The following is an 18,251-nucleotide window of genomic DNA, read 5'->3' on the forward strand; positions in this document are numbered from 1 at the left end:
CTTGATCCTTGAGATTTTCCTTTTTCCTTTCTTTTTTTTCTCTTTTGTCTCTTCCACACTTGTCAACTACATGTCAAAACAATGTGTTACAGAAGGTCTTTACGTTCGTCCACTTGAACAGATCCTCTCCACTGACGACATGAGTCCAAAGACAAAAGTGAAAAGGGCTCGTCGGTGACTAAGCAGAAGTCACACCGTCTCTTAATTCACTGTCAAGCATCCAGGACACAGGTGAAAATAAACTTTCGTCTGAGATCTTTTTTCAGCACACACAGAAGAAAGAAGTTGAATAAAAAACAAGTAACACAGTCCTCGCAGCAGTTGTTCCCCTTGTGAAAGCCTTCGATCAATAATCCTCCACCTGGGTACGGGCTGGTCTACCTGTCCTCCGTACGTTAATGAACAACTGTGAAGTGACAGTCGGTGCACCAGTTAAGAGGAGGGAGGGCAAGGCAGGAAAGACTCCCACACTCCATCTGGACTCCTCACTTAGAAACTGAGATCATAATTCATCCTGTTTGCAAACATGGAGCTTCTACATTACATGTCCCGTCTGAATAACATCAAAGATTATTCCCAAATCTCCTTTTCTGCGGTGAGCAGTCAGTCCACAAAAGCCTGGAGTGTAAGAATAAAACTCCAGTAACTCTGTTCACTTGACAAGAGCGTAATAATTGAGGTCATGAATTACAAACTGGCAACAAATGAAAAGACAATAACATACGTTGTATGTCGAAAGTGGAAGCTTTTTGTTTATCACAATCTGATTCTTCTTGTTGAAGCAGAGGTGGGGGAAAGCTTGCATAGTGCTTGGGGCAAAGGTCACGGGAGGCCATAAAAGTGAAGGCTTGTGTGGAGCTGATAGATATAGTCTGCTATAAAAGCAGGGTGGATTAAGCCAGTAAAAGTCTTGACCAAACTGCTCGTAAACCAGAGTCACCTCATTTTGAGATGCAACACATAAGCAAATCAAAAGTGCAGACTGCTTACAGCTTTTTACTGTTGTTTGGGTGCAGTTGAATGCATCAAAATATTTCTGACAGTCAGTGAATCGCTCCACCACTTCAGTTCTCACTGAAATATCTCAACAGCTATTGAATGGATTGCCATCGACTTTTGGTTGTCATTTATCCTGAGAAATCTCCACATCTACTTGATGGAATGGCACAAATCACTTAATGGTTTCCATAGGACTGAGCCTGATGTTCCCTTTATTACCACCATGAGGCTGACATTTGTGGCTTTAAAGGTCCAGTATGAAGGATTTAGTGGCATCTGGCAGTGAGGTTGCCGATTCAATACCCCACGCCTCACCCTCCTCTTCTGGGCATGTAGTAGATCTGACAGTGCCCACAACAAATACAAAAAAACCTGCAATGACCCCTCTAGAGCCATTGTTTTGTTTGCCTGTTCTCGTCTTCTGAGAAACTTTAAGCATTTAGCATTAATTCATTAATCAAAGAAATTATTCCACCAAATTTCTAAGCTGACATTAATTTGATGATTAAGTGACTGTAAATGGATGGCTAGTAGTGAGCAGGTTAGTGTCGCAAAGTAAGAAAAGGGATGTGAACCACTAATGAATTCACCTCGGTTTGACTTGTGGGAGCTGTTACGCCTCAGACAATGTGTCTTTTCCAAAACTGTTTGTGGCTGCAGCAGTGATCAGCTGACAGACAGTTAACCAACAACTGTTGCAGCTTATTTTCATATTATTTATTTTCATTTTTACTCATCTTGACAGCACAGTTAATTGAATATACCGTAATGGAGAGGTGCGTCCTTGGAAGTGGACCGCCCTTTCTTCCAACTGCCCATTATTTTGAAACTCCAATAGTCTGAAAAATGCCCCATTGGATTAAAAGCCCATTTGTTCAACAGTCTGTTGTCTTGGAAACAAACACTTTAATCTGTTATTTAAAACTACTTATATAACATATTCGTAATATATATAATATTAAATGTGCTTGCCATTCCTTTACTCTTCTTTAAACATTTTGATCAGTTGTTTTATTATGAATCTACCTCTTCACACGTCTTTATAAGATAAACACACCATGGTGCTATTGCCAGTCCTAAATCTTGCTTGTGTCAGACTTCTCCTTTATCACTCCATGACTGAATTGTCTTTCTCACACTGCTTTATGCTCTTCGCTTCTCTGCTATGAAAGCCACTTTTACCTGACGTTAGTGCAAGTGAATTTACCTGAGCACGCTTTCTATGGAATGTCACATATTCATCATCCATCCAAAAGAATAGAAGAATGACATGCGGAGGATCACAAAGTCATATAAAGTGCTATTTCATTTCCTTCAATAAACACTAAAACAGACTTGAATATTACACGGTGTGATTCTACCTAAAAGAGTAAATAACACTACAAATATTTGTCCCCATGGCGCAATATTTCCAACCAAACTGTCCTTCCAGTAAAGCACATCATCAGCTTCCTGTCTGGCCACCACCGTACAGGGTAATAAACGTTTTAAGCAAACACACATGAATGACGTTGTAATAGCGCGGTTGGCTTGGGGAACACAGCCATTTAGTCCCATTACAGTGTCATATGAAGAGGCTTTCCGTTTCAACACGCCCTGACATTTTATCAGGAAGAGGAAATATTACCGTGTTGAAAGGAACAAGACTCTTTGTTTTATTGTGTCATCCCTGCAGTGTAATAGCCGCTGAACGCTGTTAACGGTGGCTGTTATTGTTGGTCTGTGAAAATGGGTCCAATCAGGCACTTTCCCTCCCGCATGAAGGTAGATAACACGGCTGTTTTAATGGAGGTCTTTAACTGACCTACAGAGTGTCCCACAGGCAGGTGAGCATGTAGGCCACACGTACACACACACACACACACACACACACAAGAATAGGGTTGAGATAAGAATAACTAATTTAGAAGCCTAACCTCAAGTCATACCTCAGAGAATATTCTATATGATGATTTTTTTCTTCCGCATCAGTACCTTAACCCAGTTACACACTTGGACAATGTTTTGTTCAAACCCAGAAAAATGTAGCTGGAAACGTAAGATCAGCAATTTCAAACATACGCAACACATTCCAGGTTATATTAATAAGAAAAGACGATAGATAAGAATATATATGACATGGAATTTTGGATGTATTTTGAATTTGAATCACTGCGCGTGAGACACATCTGACTAACAGAATATATGCGTTATTGTTAAGCAGAAAAGAAAATCCTATTATTGGGTCTTTAAAGCAACAGTGTGTAGAAAGAGTGCAACACCACCGTCATTAACACAAATCCCAGTTCTGTAACAATTTGTCAAATGTAATGTAGGTGCTAACTACTGACAAAGGTTATTACTTCATAACAATGTTATGGGTTGAAAACATCTTCTCACTGAAGTTACATAGTGCAGAAACAGGTGATAGGGTAACGGAGTGGCTGAGACAGAGACAACATTCACCCTATGATAACACACTGTACCATCAACATGATTTAGAAGCTGCAATTTAAGGTGAAAAACATATATACTGTTGCCTTAAGTATTGTGATGATGTTCACATTTACAGACAGGGAAACATAGAAAATAAGATTATTTCTATATGAGATGTGTTGACATTAACAAAGAATGGGAGAAAAAGGCCACCTCTGTCAGTTGAATAAAGGTAAAAACTTAAAGAACCGGTCTGCTGTGATTGAAGGGAACATGGAGATTGAGGTCAAAGTCAGATAAAGAGCCATGTTCATAATTTCAGAAGCTAATGATTAGTGTGTTTATGATTAGTCAATAATTGCCATCTGTTGCCTTCTTCCTCATACAACGTGCCCCTGTCAATTGGCAGCTTGCTAATAAATCAGGCACATAAATAAGTGCCTTACCTTGATGACACCAAATTGCTTGGCTTTCACCACAATAAAGGGAACTTTGAAACTCAAACATATAAATAGGTCCGTCAGAGTGGTAAAAATAAATATAAAAACATACACCTACATAGGCCAAGATGCATGACATATGTATGCAGAGCAAAGGGGATCACGCTGCTTTGGTTCTGACATAATTAATTATTTTTGAGCCTCAGGTCCATGCAGTGTTGATTTATGATTGGTGTCAAATGCAGAAAAGATAAAACATACAAGTGATTTATGGAGCCCGTATTAAGCTTGGCACCTGTTGCAAAACTGCCCAATAAGAATTCCTTCCAACTGTTTCATCACATGTTATCAAAGAACTCAATTTGATGGTCCCGTCAGCACTGATACAAGAGTCCAGGTGACTGTGGGACAAACAAACAAGGCAAAAGAAATACCTCCCTTCAATCAGATCCATCCAAGTCAAACAGCCAAATGAGAAATTCTTAAGACAGTATTATGTAAATTTGACCTGAGTCATCAATAACTTTACTTTACTTACTCCACTACATTATAGAAACTGCTGAAATTAATCAAGCAATGTATATAATATGAGCGAGCACAACATCACTTCTCAGTTGCATCATCTCCACCTCACAGCCACTCTGCCCTCGTGTGGTTGTGTTGGCTTAGGAGAGATCGGAAGTAGCAGTGACGATTTCTCTGAAACTTAATTTGGCACAACCAGTGAAAATGTCCATGTTGCTGAAGGGCTCTGAGTCTGAACCATAAGGTTTGTTTTGGTTTTAAGTGAGAGGAGGGTATACGTTCCTGTGTTGTGACTGGAGGAATTAATTAAGTTATCAATTAATTAATGTTTCTTTTAGTTCAATGCACTAGACAATGCCAAAGTCACATCTAGGTAGAAGTATTCCGCATGGGGCCTAAGATTATTAAGCATCACTGATGGTGAAGGTAACACAGTTGTGACTTGATTGACTGATTTATTTTAGAGGATTATTTCTAGAAAGTAGTATAAACACATGTATTATATTATAATAAATATGGGCCACAATTCCCCTTTAAATGTGGAGAGGTCAGCGAGTGTGTTGTCTGACCCTCATGTCTCCTCCCTCCCATTTCTCATCCACGGAAATGACACATACATGGCAGTTTGGTTCTGCAGCATTTGGTTGGTGTTGTACCTCAAAGCTTGATCAAGTTTTTGTGAGGCATTATGGTGGCACAAAAACTTTTCACTAGAATCTTACAATACAGTCAATTAAAAAGCACAATATAGGGCGCGCAGGTGGTCGAGTGGTTAGAGCGCATGCCACATACGCAGCTGACCCCCGTTCAATTCCGGCTGGAGGTCATTTGCTGCAAGTCACATCCCCTCTCTTTCCCATATTTCCTATCTGTCTACTGCTTAATAAAGGTGTCTATGCCAGAAAGAATCTTTAAAAAAAAAAAAGAAGCACAATATAATTTAATATGGAGCCATCTAATCGAATCTGAAGTAATCCACTTTATCCGGTATAATCTGATCTAATTGTATCTAATCTAATCTAATTTTATCCAAACTAATTTTATTTTATCTACCTAATATAATCTAATGTAATGTTATCTACTTTACCTAATCTAACCTAATTGATTCTTCCAAATATAATCAATTCCCCCTATGCTAATCTAATCTTATCTAATGTAACATAATATAATATAATATAATATAATATAATATAATATAATATATAATTCTGAAGTCCAATCTGGGTAAAATATACCTGACTTAATCTAATCTATCTAATCAAATCCACTCTAATCCAAACAAATGCAATCTAATCCAGTTTAATCTTATAAAACAAATAATTTATTGTTATCAATCTGATGTAAGTAATGTAATTACTACATGTTAAACAAAGATACTTACTTATCCCCTTCGTCATACAATCAGTTGTGCAACATTATTGTATAACTCAACAGTATAACGACAATAATGTTTGACCTCTACAGCTTCACTGATGTTTGTTAATATACTTACTCTGAATCTGATTCCAGTAACAGGTTTCAAACAAGTTGGGACAAGAGCAACAAAAGACTGGGAATGTTGTGGAATGCTTCTCAGTCCACAGAACAGTCCACAGCTAAACGGGTTCACTGGTAACAGGTGATAATATCATAATTTGGTATGAAAGGGGCAGTCCTTGAAAAGCCCGGTCATTCAGAAGCAAGGACACGGCGAGGTTCACTACTTTGTGAAACACATGATTGTGTTAAGGACTATGTGGGCTTGGACATGTGTCATAAAATAGTTATTGATAGACACAGTTTGTTTGTAAGTGATTGCAAATTAGGTTGGAATCTAATCTAATTTAATCTAATCTAATTTTACATAAGTAGCAAATCAAAACAAAGATCAAATATACAGCACTCCCAATGCATTCTTAACAGAAGATGAGATCATTTCCAGGTCCTAAATTTGTTTGAGGCGGTGATCTTGTGAGTTAAAGGTTGCCCTTCATCATTTAGTCCCGTCAATTGCCCTTCTGGCATGGATCTCGTGCAGTAATTTAATCAAGATGGAAGTAATCAGTGCCTCTGCATAAAGCAGAAGGCAGTGGTGTTGTTGTGGGACTGGTGTAGCAGACAAAGTTGGACGGTTCTCTAAACATTACTAACTACTCAATGTCTTCCACCGCTGAATGTTAAACCTCTGTGAGCTTTGCACCTCTCACTTGCTACAACTCTACATTTAAGCATCGGTTATTGAAATCAGTTAAAAGCTCAGGTCCAATGAATGTATAACAACTATATTTTTAATGCATAGCATTTGCAGTTACAAAATTCTACATGTAATTACAGTATTATGCAACAATCAAAACAATGATCAGTTATAAAAATCAGGGATAGAATTTGTGCTCGGACAAACAAACATAGGAGGCACAGTTTGCCAGATAGTCTATTTAGTGGAGGATCATCTTCAACAACATCAAAGTTTCAAAATCTCTTTAACTATAACGTTAAAGCTGAAATACGAATCTGAAAAGAAGAAATGTCTCCAGCAGTAACCTCACTGTGAACTCAGAAAGTTGCAATTTTAATGCACATTTTTATAATTTCACTCATAATGTTGCACAATTGTCTATTTGCATATGAATATTAATATATCTCTAGTTCCTCATTTTCACTTTTGTGTTGTTGTCTTGTTTTGCATCCGTCATTTCACTTCTTGGTAAATGTTAACTTAACCTTAACTGGGATGCACATCGAACCGCCCCGCCCATTTGCGGACGTCACAGCTCATACCTCGGCTGTGATTGGCTGCCGGATGAGTTACAGTGTTGCGAAAGACACCCGACACGTTCAGCACGCCGTGTTTGTGTGTGAGCAGAACGGGTTCACTGAGCCGAGCTGAACCGAACCGGGCTGAGGCAGCGGGACTGACGACTCGAGGAAAAAGAAAAAGAAAAAGAAGACGAGGAAGCGTCTATCAGCGCGTTTGAGAGGAGACCATTTACATTCTTTTGAACCCTGAGGTCTATTTTATGTATTATTTATTTAAATCCTTGAACTGACAGCGTAATACTTCGATTCATTTTTTTGCCTCGCGCCAGTGTGTAGCTTTTACGCGTTTGCTTGCACGAGAGCGGACCTGTGACCCTCGCGACCCGAGGAGCGACCTGCGAGGCACAACACCGCGGAGAGAAGAAGAAGACATGGAGAAACCGAAGGGCTTCTCCCCGGACCGAAACATCCTCTGCCTCTTTGACGTGGACGGTACTTTGACACCACCGAGAGAGGTGAGCATACATCCAATCAGTCAATAACAGCCGATACCAGCGACGCGATCGGTTATTGATTGTTTCATCGAAGCCCCCTGCTCCTCCGCAGTTCCTGCTCTGCTCGCTCGTCTGACTTAAGTAACCTAAGATTGTTGTCAGGGTGGCAGAGAGCGTCTGTGAGAGCACACCGTGTCCCCCTGACCTCATACACTGTTTTGATGTTTGTAAGATATTTCCCTCTGCTATTACTGTTTACCCGCACAGTGCTGCAAAGACACATGGGAGAGAGGGGGGGGGGGGGGGGCGGGGCTGTGTGGTATGTAACCTGGTAATGTATGGGTGTTTTAGTGTCTGCTGGTGACCTATTTATGTCCTTCAAAAACACATGGAAGCTGTCCCGACACTGTCGCCACACGTGGGCTGTAATTAGTGCTTTTTAGATTAATATACCCTGAATTCTCTGGAGTAAGATTAAAATAAACGCCTCAGTATCTCAGGCTCATTTTTGAGTGTCAGTTTGACATTCAAGTATGGTTCAGGGTTTTAATCATCTACTTTATCATCATGTGTTTTTGTAATAATTTCCTTCTTTCTTCCTTATGTTGTTGAGATTGAGTGCATGGGTTCATCTAGGGTAACTTGACTGCGTATGTGTGTGTGTCTGTGTGTATGTGTGATGTTACATAATGTGGTTTCCCTTGGTGCAGCTCAGACGTTTCTTCTTCCACATGTTGATATGACTGGAAATCTGTTCCAAAATACCATACAGCAAAAAGCTAATTCTACAGTCATGCTGGTTTCTCTCGTTTCTTTCAGTGTATTAGTGCTTTAATAACACAAATTAAGCGTCAGTGATGATGATGACGATGATGATATATGTGTGGTCAGTCATGAGTGTGGGAGAGGGAGCTCTAACCTTTAACACAAAGTGATAACATGCACATGCATTTCCCTATAATTTGCAGAAAATAGACCCACAGCTGGATGAGTTTTTCCAGACTCTGCGGAGGAAAGTGAAGATCGGCATCGTGGGAGGCTCAGACTACTCCAAGATAGCAGAGCAGCTCGGCGAGGGGGATGATGGTGAGCAGTCCTCTTCTTTTAACCACAGACGGTTTACTCACTGTGTCATGATGACTCATTGTGGCATGTCAACTCTTCATAGGAGTCTTAATATGATTTGGAAACAGCACATTGTAAAAAAAAAAAAAATGTACAAACTACACTTAATCAAACCGTTGATGACATCTGAACTCTTGTGAAGACTCCACTGGTTCGGTTTAGTTAACTTCATTCACATGTGACTCCCAGACCCTCTGCCAAAACACACTGGCACACTGGCTGTCACCCTGCGCTGCCAGCAGCCACCCAGCTGAGTTGGCACACAGCTGCATGGGCAGGCTTGTCTATCAGTAAATATTAGTCCAAACCTGGAATGCAGTTGTATTGTGCCAAGAGGGAGCCGTGTGGTTTGATAACCATGCCAAGTGTGGTAAAGGTGAATCTGTTCATTCTTCATGATGGTGCTGAAGCTTCTCGTCTCGTGATCTTTTTCGCGTCGTCAAAACATCGTGCATGATCATAGTCAGCTGTATTGATAAAAAACGCTCAATTTTATGACACCAACAACTAAAAATCTGTTACGCCTGGTTTAAACTCATCAGTAGTAACATTTCCTTAAATTTCAACCAAGTTAAGGGAACATCAGCTTTTTGGTGTATGCTTTTTTTCAGGTTACTACTGTGTTATTAAAGTCAAATGGATGAAAGCAGCTGTTTTGTAAGGCAGCCTTTTTTTCTGTCAGGTGTTGCTGGCAGAGAACACACAAGGCAGAGTGAGAGGGAAGGTCAGACAGATTAAACTTGCCCTTTTCAAGCAGTGTTACACGCGCTGTAATCTGCTTCCAGGTAAATATAGCAGGGTGTCCTATTATTCCCTATTCAGGCCTCGGCGGAGGAGCCACTGCTAATTTACTTTAGTTGAATCCGTAGGTTTAAAAGGAACAGGTGAGCACATTTAGTCACTTTTCACCTGTCTTCTTTCTTGCAGTGATTCACAAGTTTGACTATGTGTTTGCTGAGAACGGGACAGTGCAGTACAAAGATGGGAAGCTCATCTCCAAACATGTAAGTGGACACATGGGTCACATTTTTCACGGCCTGTCACAATAACAGCAGGAATGCGACACATTGTGTCTTGAGAACAATGCATGATTCTGCATGCTCGTGCTACATTCAGGTTCACATTTTCCTCCTATTGATCGATAGAAGATAAATTCTTTAAATTATGTGTGATGAAAAGTAGGTTTACCCAGAAACAGCTATGTTCACTTGACCAGTGCAGAAGTAGCATTTTGCTACTACATTAAAGGAGTATTCTGCTCATTTTCAGGTTCATAATATTATTTTGGGTTACTGCTATAATAAGTTTACATGCTTTAATGCTCAAAAAACGCATCTGTTTTCTCATGCTGTCCAGTGCTATTCCCCCAGTGTCTGAGGCGCTCTGTTTTACCAGCTTCCAGTAAGCTTCACTTCTACTGTGAATATAGAGATAAAGTAGTCAAATGTGTGAAATTGCGACATAGTGTGATGGCAAACTGACAAGGCTTTTCAAGCTCTCCAAGAGCAGAGTTTTCTGGTGGGGAGAGGAGCTCCCACTGGCATTGACTTTGGGCTTTTAAACTTGTAAGACTTTTAACATGCATAAGAAACAACAAACCAAACAAACAAGCTGAAGAAATTGAATGAAAATAAAAGGGTGATAGTTCTCCATAAAGGAAATATTTTGCTACCAAGTCTGTTGCTTTGCAAAATGTTTCAGAAAAAGAAGTCGCTTTATGTATCTCTCTTCCATTCCTTCTCTTTTCCTTTTGAATACAGAAGGAAGTTTGTTGTTTTTATCAGTGTCAGGCTCCTGTCATGAAAAAGGTTTGTTCAGTCCGTCATTTTGTTCATGACTGAAGTACATTTTCATCCCATCAGGCCATTCAGAACCAGATCGGGGAGGAACTGCTGCAGGACCTGATCAACTTCTGCCTCAGCTACATGGGGCTCATCAAGCTGCCAAAGAAAAGGTAAAACTCTGACCATACACACAAGACGGCTAGGAAACTGGTTACTTAAACCCCCCGGGGACACACACACCTTGGATCTACATCCCTGGTATGCAGGAATGCCAATTCTTCTTACTCGGGAAAATTAGTGAAGCATGAAGCAGGAAAAACTGTTACTTGTAGGAATAAAGTTAAAATGCAGGCAGATGTTCTTCTTCATGTCTGTCAGGCACAGTTTGTATGTTAGTAGGCTTGTTATTATGTCAAACAGAGTCCAGGTTTTTATATCAGTTAAGTCTTTTTAACAATCAACAATCTCTTTAACCATTCGTCCCTGCCCTCCTGCAGGGGAACGTTCATTGAGTTCAGGAATGGCATGCTCAACATTTCCCCCATTGGTCGGAGTTGCACACTGGAGGAGCGAATCGAATTCTCTGAAATTGATAAGGTAAAAATACTTCACTTTAATTACATTGTTAAAGACAAAGACAAATTGGATGGTTATGTCCGTTTATCACTGTGTCATAAAGGCTTAAAAGGTCGGCTGTGAGGTGGGTTTGCACATCACTCTTCTGCTGTCTGCACTGCCTGTGTTTGTGAATGTTAGTCAGGGATTATCTCACATGGGATAACATCACAGTGTGCATAAAGGGAAAACATTGCACCCACGTAGCAAGGTTAGTATAAATACCTTGTCAATTTTGCTAAAGAACCGCTACTAGAACTTTGTTAATTTGCACAGTAGCCAAATTTAGCAGCCACGCTAAGCAAACTATGGCTTTACACAACAGGCTCTCGCCGCTCTGTCTCTCTGTTTCATGTAATGTGCTCAATTAAGCAGACAGAGAGAGGTCAGACAATGTTGAGCTTTCAGGACAGCTTAACAGGCTGTCTATTGATGGTTCACAGAGCCGGGCAGTACGGAGGAAGCAGATAGCGGCAGAGGAGGAGAGGTTTAACCCTTCAGCTGCTTACAAACATCTATGGAGCCGGATCATCTGCTACGTTCATACATAAAATAATGTGTAGACCAAACGTAGCCAGAGTGTGTAACAGAGAGATTAACGCATTTTGTGTGTACAGTTACAAGGCTGGTGAGGTCTGCCTGCCTGACTTTGCCACTTTCTCCACAGAGAGAGAAGATCAGGGAGAAATTTGTTGCCGCCCTGAAAGAGGAGTTTGCTGGAAAGGGACTACGGTTCACCAAAGGTGAGAGAGTGGAAAGCTGAAAACGCCTGACAGAAAAACTTATTGGGACACGATCCAAAATATCAGCTTTGGCAGGGCCTTACAGCCATGTGACAATGATATGGTCGACCAGTGATGCTTCATATCTGCCAAATGTGACACTTAAACTAAAATAGCCAGAGTGCTGCTGAGTGTTGTAGTGACTGCTGTATTTGATATGCTAAGTAAGTAACCAATATGTAATTAGGTCCAAACAAATGTAAGCCTCTCTTTAGTAAAGTAAACCAGTGCTTCAATGAATGTGTCAGATGAGTGAGAGAGACCAAAGCTCAATCGAAACACACGGGATTGTTGCAAAAAAATGCTTCCTGTAATATTCAACCCTCAGAGGTTAACTCTGTTCTCAGATGGTTCTCACTTCATTGGCAGACGAATGATTCTCAAGATGATCCCCGCAGTAATGCTTTCTAAAGCACGCCAATTAAAAGCCCCGACAGACCATTAGCTAGGATAAGTTGATGTCATTATCAAAACCTCATGAATTGAAGCTGCTGTAAGCGTTGTCGTTTTCGGCTAACTTCCTGTCTGATTTGCAGTTAGCAGTCACCTCCCTCCTCTCTACTTAACCACACTTGCATGACTCCTTTCTTTTTTTGCGAGGCAGCTCTCTTTGTCTCTTTCTTTTCCTCAAGCTTTTTTCATCCTTTGGTCTGTTTGTTAGTATCACCGGGATCACTGGAATTAGTTCCTGTTCCGCCTAAGCCAGTTTGGCTACCAGGACGGGAGGATCCTACACTCTGCGTACCTCTTTATGGGGATCCTGATTGGATTAAGTGCTCAAAAATGAGCATCGCTGACATTAGCTAGCTTATGTAGAAATTACAAATGTAGTGAAGTAAAATTTTGATTGTTGGCTCAAAAATTCACTTAACAGTTGAATTACAGTTTTTTTAAGAAAAAGTGAAATACATTGTTACTTGTTTCATCTTTCTACCCACCCCTGACCTGACCCCAATGAGTTGACCCAGGTGAGGTACACATATTTACATTTTTACGGAGTTTTCAGGAGCCCTGTAGAAGATCAGTGTGTGCAAAAGCCCAGAGTTGAGGTATTGGGATCAGTATCAGTAGAATAAAGTATCCCTACCACTCCCTACCAAATATGAATGCCTCTTTGTCCACACGCCTGAAAACTTAAAAAATGTAACCCTTAGAACCCTGATGTTCTGTTCAACTGTCTCCTGAAGCGGAGTAAAAAGTGTTCCGTGAGAATTTAAATTTGTATGTCCACTATTCATAATAGCCTTAAAAATTAACTGCCACAGTGGGCCTTACATGCTTTGTGTTCGGACATTGTTAACCTCGATAGAGTTTCTGAATCAGACAAGGAACAAGAAAAACAAGCTCATGTTAACAGTGGGGTAGTTTAATGAGAAACTAGTTTAACAGCAAACCTATCTGTCTATTGTCTCTTATCTCTGTTTTGAAAAAAGACCCCTCGACCTCACACCCGTAATGTGTGGAGGACCTTGTGCTGGACGTTGGAGCCCTCAGTTAACGATTACGCACACACACACATGAACACACTGTTCCCACTCTCTCCCTGTCTGGCAACGGTGCAGCAGTAAAGTGACTTGTGTTTGCTTACGTGCTCTGCGAGGTGTGTGCTTCTGCTAACGACGTGTGAAAGCTGTCAACAAACAGACGGGGCAGGCGGCCTTGTTTTTTACATGTACTCTTCCTGTTACTGATCCTTGGCGTGTTGCACAAAAGAGAAATGTGAAGTTATTTCATGTCAGCTGACTGACTTCACAGAGTTTTACATACAGTATGTCATGTTACCTGAAGTTTATTAGTTTTTCTTTCACGGATAGTACAAACACAAAGTTGTAAAATATTATTTTTAGCTCCTGGTAATTGACATAAAGTAGGTTTGACTTTTTCCCAGATGGTGGATGTTGTGCACACACGATCAGGCTGCTGAGGTGGAGAACAGCAGCCGCATCAGGGCCATTTGCAGAGGTTTCACTCTGTTGACTCTGACACCGAGGAAACGGGCTGATATGTCCGGAGGTTTGAGATTCATTTGTTTGCCCTCCTTAGTGTTTATCTGCTTCTGCGTGGCCGCCCTTGTTAGGTGATACTGTTCACCTCTGAAATAGGTGTAATAAACCTGACACTCCGTCGAGCCTGCGCTGAGCGTACAGAATGTAAGGAACACTCAGTGCTTTTCATTACACAGGTGACCAGAGGCGAAAAGCTAATATGCTGTTTTGGTTTTACCTTATTAAATGTGAACAATCGCAGAGAGAAAAGCATTTGGGGTTAAGCATGCTCGTTTCTGTAAGCTCAGCAGGATAGTAGCCCTACTGTTGTCCCTGCTCAGGAGTGCATAAAGCAGACTGGGGGATGGGCTCCTACAGATGTGGCTGAAGCACTGCGGTGTTTATCGTGTTATAATGTGGGGTTGGGATGGAGGCGTGTGGAGGGTGTGTGAGGGGACAGCCCTCCGATTGGCTGGACGCTCCTCAGCCATTGTCTTTGTTGCTGGCTCTTTAAACCCTTCAGCGTTAAACTTCTTTTTAATTACGGCAGGGAAAAGAATTTAAGGGGGAGGGGCGAGAGAGAGCCCGACTGAGAGAGGGAGGTGCAGCAGAGAACTCTGGAGGAGACTTTTCAGCTACATTTCACAGTTCAAAGGTCGCTAAAGTCATTGCAATCAGCTGAGCAACAACAGAGCTTTTTTTTGTTTGCACTTGTGACCCTTTCTCTGAGCTGCAGCCACAATCCCACATATCACAGTTGTCTCTAGATTTATGGAATATGGGAAATGCTGGGCGTTGTTCTTTTTTCCTGTCTTATTTGGTCCATTCTTGCGACACATCCTTTTTCCGAGTGCGTCGTATCCCTCGGCCAACAAGTTCAACAAGTCAGAAGCCTGCCAGATAAAGAGCCTCACAAAGCCCCCGTAAGTCGCAGCTGCTGCACAGAGTAAACAATGTGTGTTCTGGAGAGCTGGTCAGATTGAGTGTAAATACAGGCAGAGCAAAAAAGAAAATATTCATCAGCATTCTGACTGTACTGGTTCATACAATGTGTGTACACTCCTTTGTCTGTGCCTACCTGTGTGGAATGAAAAGTGGAAATCTGTGTTGGCCGATCTCAGAAAGTTTGAACAGCATTGTGTTGCTCAAAGTTATTTAAGATACACAAAGGGTGTATGAGTGTATATAGGTAAGCCAGTGATGGTGATAACTATGTCCTGTTTGTCATCTTGTTTGTTTTAGGTGGTCTCATCAGCTTTGACGTTTTTCCAGAGGGCTGGGACAAGAGGCTGTGTCTAGACGTGCTGGAGAGGGAGGGCCTGGACTCCATCTACTTCTTTGGCAACGAGACCTCAGATGTAAGTTCGTCTCGGGGGAATGTTTACTGCAGAGGTTTGCTGTTATTGGCCAGTCATGTTGGATGACTCTCGCTGTCGGTGTTACATTTTATCCTAAAGGTTTCATGGAGTTCTGGCCAGGCCCGGAAAAGCTAAATGTTTGAATCAGTTGGCCCAAAAATGTATTGAATTTTACCCGATCAGCTCCCCGGTGCAAAGGCTGCATAATGTTTTATTGTGTGTGTAGCTGCTTCGTACTCTTTCCTGCCTTACTTTATTTCGTTTTCACTCGCCTAACTAAATGGAGTATCCCAGTAGATGACAATGCATGTGACACAAACAATCTCCTGTTGTTGCCAAATGTTTAAAAGGCAACTGTGGACAGTGGTGAGATCTGATTGTTAAGACAGTGTCATGTATAAAACAGCTGAGTTCTTCTGCACCAAATTTAGAAAATCATTTTTTTAAAAACCAACCTGTGGCCCCGTTTGAAAGGTGGCCTCCTATGACATTGACGTCAGTTGAGATTGCATGGCTTTATTTTACGCACCTGTTAGCATATATAAGGAAGGCTCAGGCAGCTTGGGTGTTCACATACATCCCGGCATATGGTAATTGAAAAAGGCCATCGGTGCAGTTGATGTTAATCTGTGTTTGTAACTTCTCCTTTTAGGGAGGAAATGACTACGAAATCTTCAACGACCCACGGACCATCGGCTTCACTGTCTACTCCCCAGAGGACACGGCCAGGCTCTGTCGGGAGCTTTTCTTTGATGCTCCACCGCACGAATCCTGATGTCCTGAGCTGCCTGCAAACTTTTTACCCACCAACCCCTCTGACTCCGCGCCTGAGGGGCTCTGCTGGTTTGAAAACAAGCGACTCGAACCCTGGGTGTTACTGAACTGCTAAGCGGTGTCACAGCTGACTTCTTCCATATTAATAATATGCTTACTTTAAATATGAATGCACAGCAGCAGAGTGTTTTGACTGTATTAAACCCTGCGGCTTTTTTCCAAGAAGGGACAGTAACTGAAGAACTTTTAAGTACTGTGTCAAAAGAGGAAGTCTGACTGTAGCATGTAATATGAAGTTAAACAAAAAGCTTAGCGAGGTTGTCAAACATTCTGCAATGTTGAAAGATAAACTCCGGATTAGTTAGTTGCTGAATGAGATTTTGCACTAATGTTTGTATGATTTTAAACAAATCGTTGGTATTGTCTTATTGATCATTGCTAAAGGGGATGACAAGAGTGGGAGAGGGATGGTCTAACACGTTAAGTTTCCATTTTGGAAATAAGATATGAAGCATTAATTAATGATAATGATTTGGGTGTTTCCTTTGCTACATATGAGGATATATGAATCATTCCAGTTGTTTTAATATCATGTACTGAGCTCTGAAGCGGATGTGATGTATTGTTGGTTTACTGTGTGATCCCGTCAATGTCAAATGTGTGATTTAACCTCACAGAGCTCCTGCGACTCTAGGTTCTTTAAATGCGTTAAAGTGAATATTTATCAGATTCACATTTCAAACTGAACACTACTGATTCAATGAATTCATCCTAACCAGTGAGTTAAGCTACTGTGACTAAGTCACTCTGAAATATTTTATCAGTCAGTATGACAGCTTTTTATGTAAAATATTTTTACGGGCTGCATCATGGCCTGCATGTTGTAAACTGGGTGACTAAATGTGTTGATGCTGATTGCTTGATATTTTCGTTTTTTTTCTTCCAACCGGGTGTTTGAAATAACTTTTGACAATGTGATAACTTTGTGCCACTTTTATTCCCCCATAACCCTCCTATCATGGTTCATATACATAATAGACTATAACTGTAATTCTGAGGGTTACCGTAGATAAGATGCATCAGCTGCAGCTCCGTGTCTGACTGAAAACACTTCTTTAAACTCAAAGACTACAAGGATCCTGTAGAGAAGAGTTTTGTGAACAGAAAATTAGCTTTTACTGGGTCACTGATGCTAACTCTGAGATGGCCGTGTCGTTCAGCCACTTACGGATAATAAAAAAAAAAAGAAAAGTGTTTTGCTTCTATTCGTTGTAATAAAACTTTTTGGACATCGTCTCACTCCACTGTCATTCTTAATCCTGCTGGGTTACTGTCAAGTATTTCAGTCTGCCACAATGTCCTTCTCAATCTGACCACTAGGAGTCGCCAACAACTCATGCTGAAATGAAATACAATTCAACATGTGGCGGTTGAAACTTGAATTTATAAACGAGTTAATGTCTCTTTTAATCTTATTCAGCAGTGCCTGGCAGTAAGTTTTGGTAACCATAAGACAAAATAGCCTCAGTGTTAATTATCTGTAGGAATATTGTCCAGAGTGAACTTTTTTAACAATCGATAACAGATAAGAAGATTATTATTCAGCACAAAATACAGCATTTTATCAACAGACAGTGTTTTGTTTTATTTTGAAAGTTTGTTTTTGTCTTTCATCTCAGAGGACAGAGAAGACATAGTGACACAGTGTGAAGTGTTCACAATATCCTGCATAAATCATCTCCAGTCAACAGACTGCACATATTTTCCAGATACAAACAGCAGCTTTAAGGGAGGGAAAGTCCTCCAGTTTTAAGATTGACTGCTTTTATCAGGCACAGTTGCAAAACTTGCTTTCTTGGTCTGAATGAATGATTTTCTATTCACTGGTTCACCAGTCAGGCTATGGTTAAAGCTGCTTCGGGTCATTCTCCAAACAACCAATGGTACAGCTTGGACTCAAACTGCTGCTCTGCGTAAGGGTGATTCAGGCAGAACCTGGTTTGAGGTGCATATACTTTATAGTATTTAGTAAATATGGGATCAATCTTCTGTATCTGTTCCAGTCAAAAGCATTTCTGATTTTTATGAAAAAACAAATTCACTGGAAACAGTAGAAAACTGCTCCACAGACTGGTCATTGATGATCAGTAGTGAAAGAAGTACTCAGATCTTGTAGTAATAACATTATCCATGGCATAGAAAATACTTGGTTATAATAG

At 40.8% G+C, this 18,251-nt stretch overlaps 1 protein-coding gene across 1 annotated transcript; it reads left to right on the forward strand.

The window, feature by feature from the left end:
• The first annotated feature begins 7,157 nt into the window (after positions 1–7,157).
• On the forward strand, positions 7,158–17,328 carry pmm1 (phosphomannomutase 1). The gene is made up of 8 exons (XM_030408683.1): positions 7,158–7,630; positions 8,578–8,695; positions 9,662–9,738; positions 10,597–10,688; positions 11,016–11,115; positions 11,801–11,876; positions 15,143–15,258; positions 15,911–17,328. The coding sequence occupies exons 1-8, from the start codon at positions 7,547–7,549 to the stop codon at positions 16,031–16,033; spliced, it is 786 nt and encodes a 261-aa protein (XP_030264543.1). The 5' UTR covers positions 7,158–7,546; the 3' UTR covers positions 16,034–17,328.
• Positions 17,329–18,251: the final 923 nt, after the last annotated feature.

Source organism: Sparus aurata, chromosome 23, assembly GCF_900880675.1.
Source record: "Sparus aurata chromosome 23, fSpaAur1.1, whole genome shotgun sequence".
In the NCBI taxonomy this organism is placed as follows: domain Eukaryota; kingdom Metazoa; phylum Chordata; class Actinopteri; order Spariformes; family Sparidae; genus Sparus; species Sparus aurata.

Bases quoted from the DNA above. Each gene is read 5' to 3' on its own strand.
- pmm1 (XM_030408683.1), top strand. From the start codon at position 7,547: ATGGAGAAACCGAAGGGCTTCTCCCCGGACCGAAACATCCTCTGCCTC. The intron at 7,631-8,577 runs GTGAGCATACAT...TATAATTTGCAG, and splicing joins CTTTGACACCACCGAGAGAG to AAAATAGACCCACAGCTGGA. The intron at 11,116-11,800 runs GTAAAAATACTT...CTTTCTCCACAG, and splicing joins AATTCTCTGAAATTGATAAG to AGAGAGAAGATCAGGGAGAA.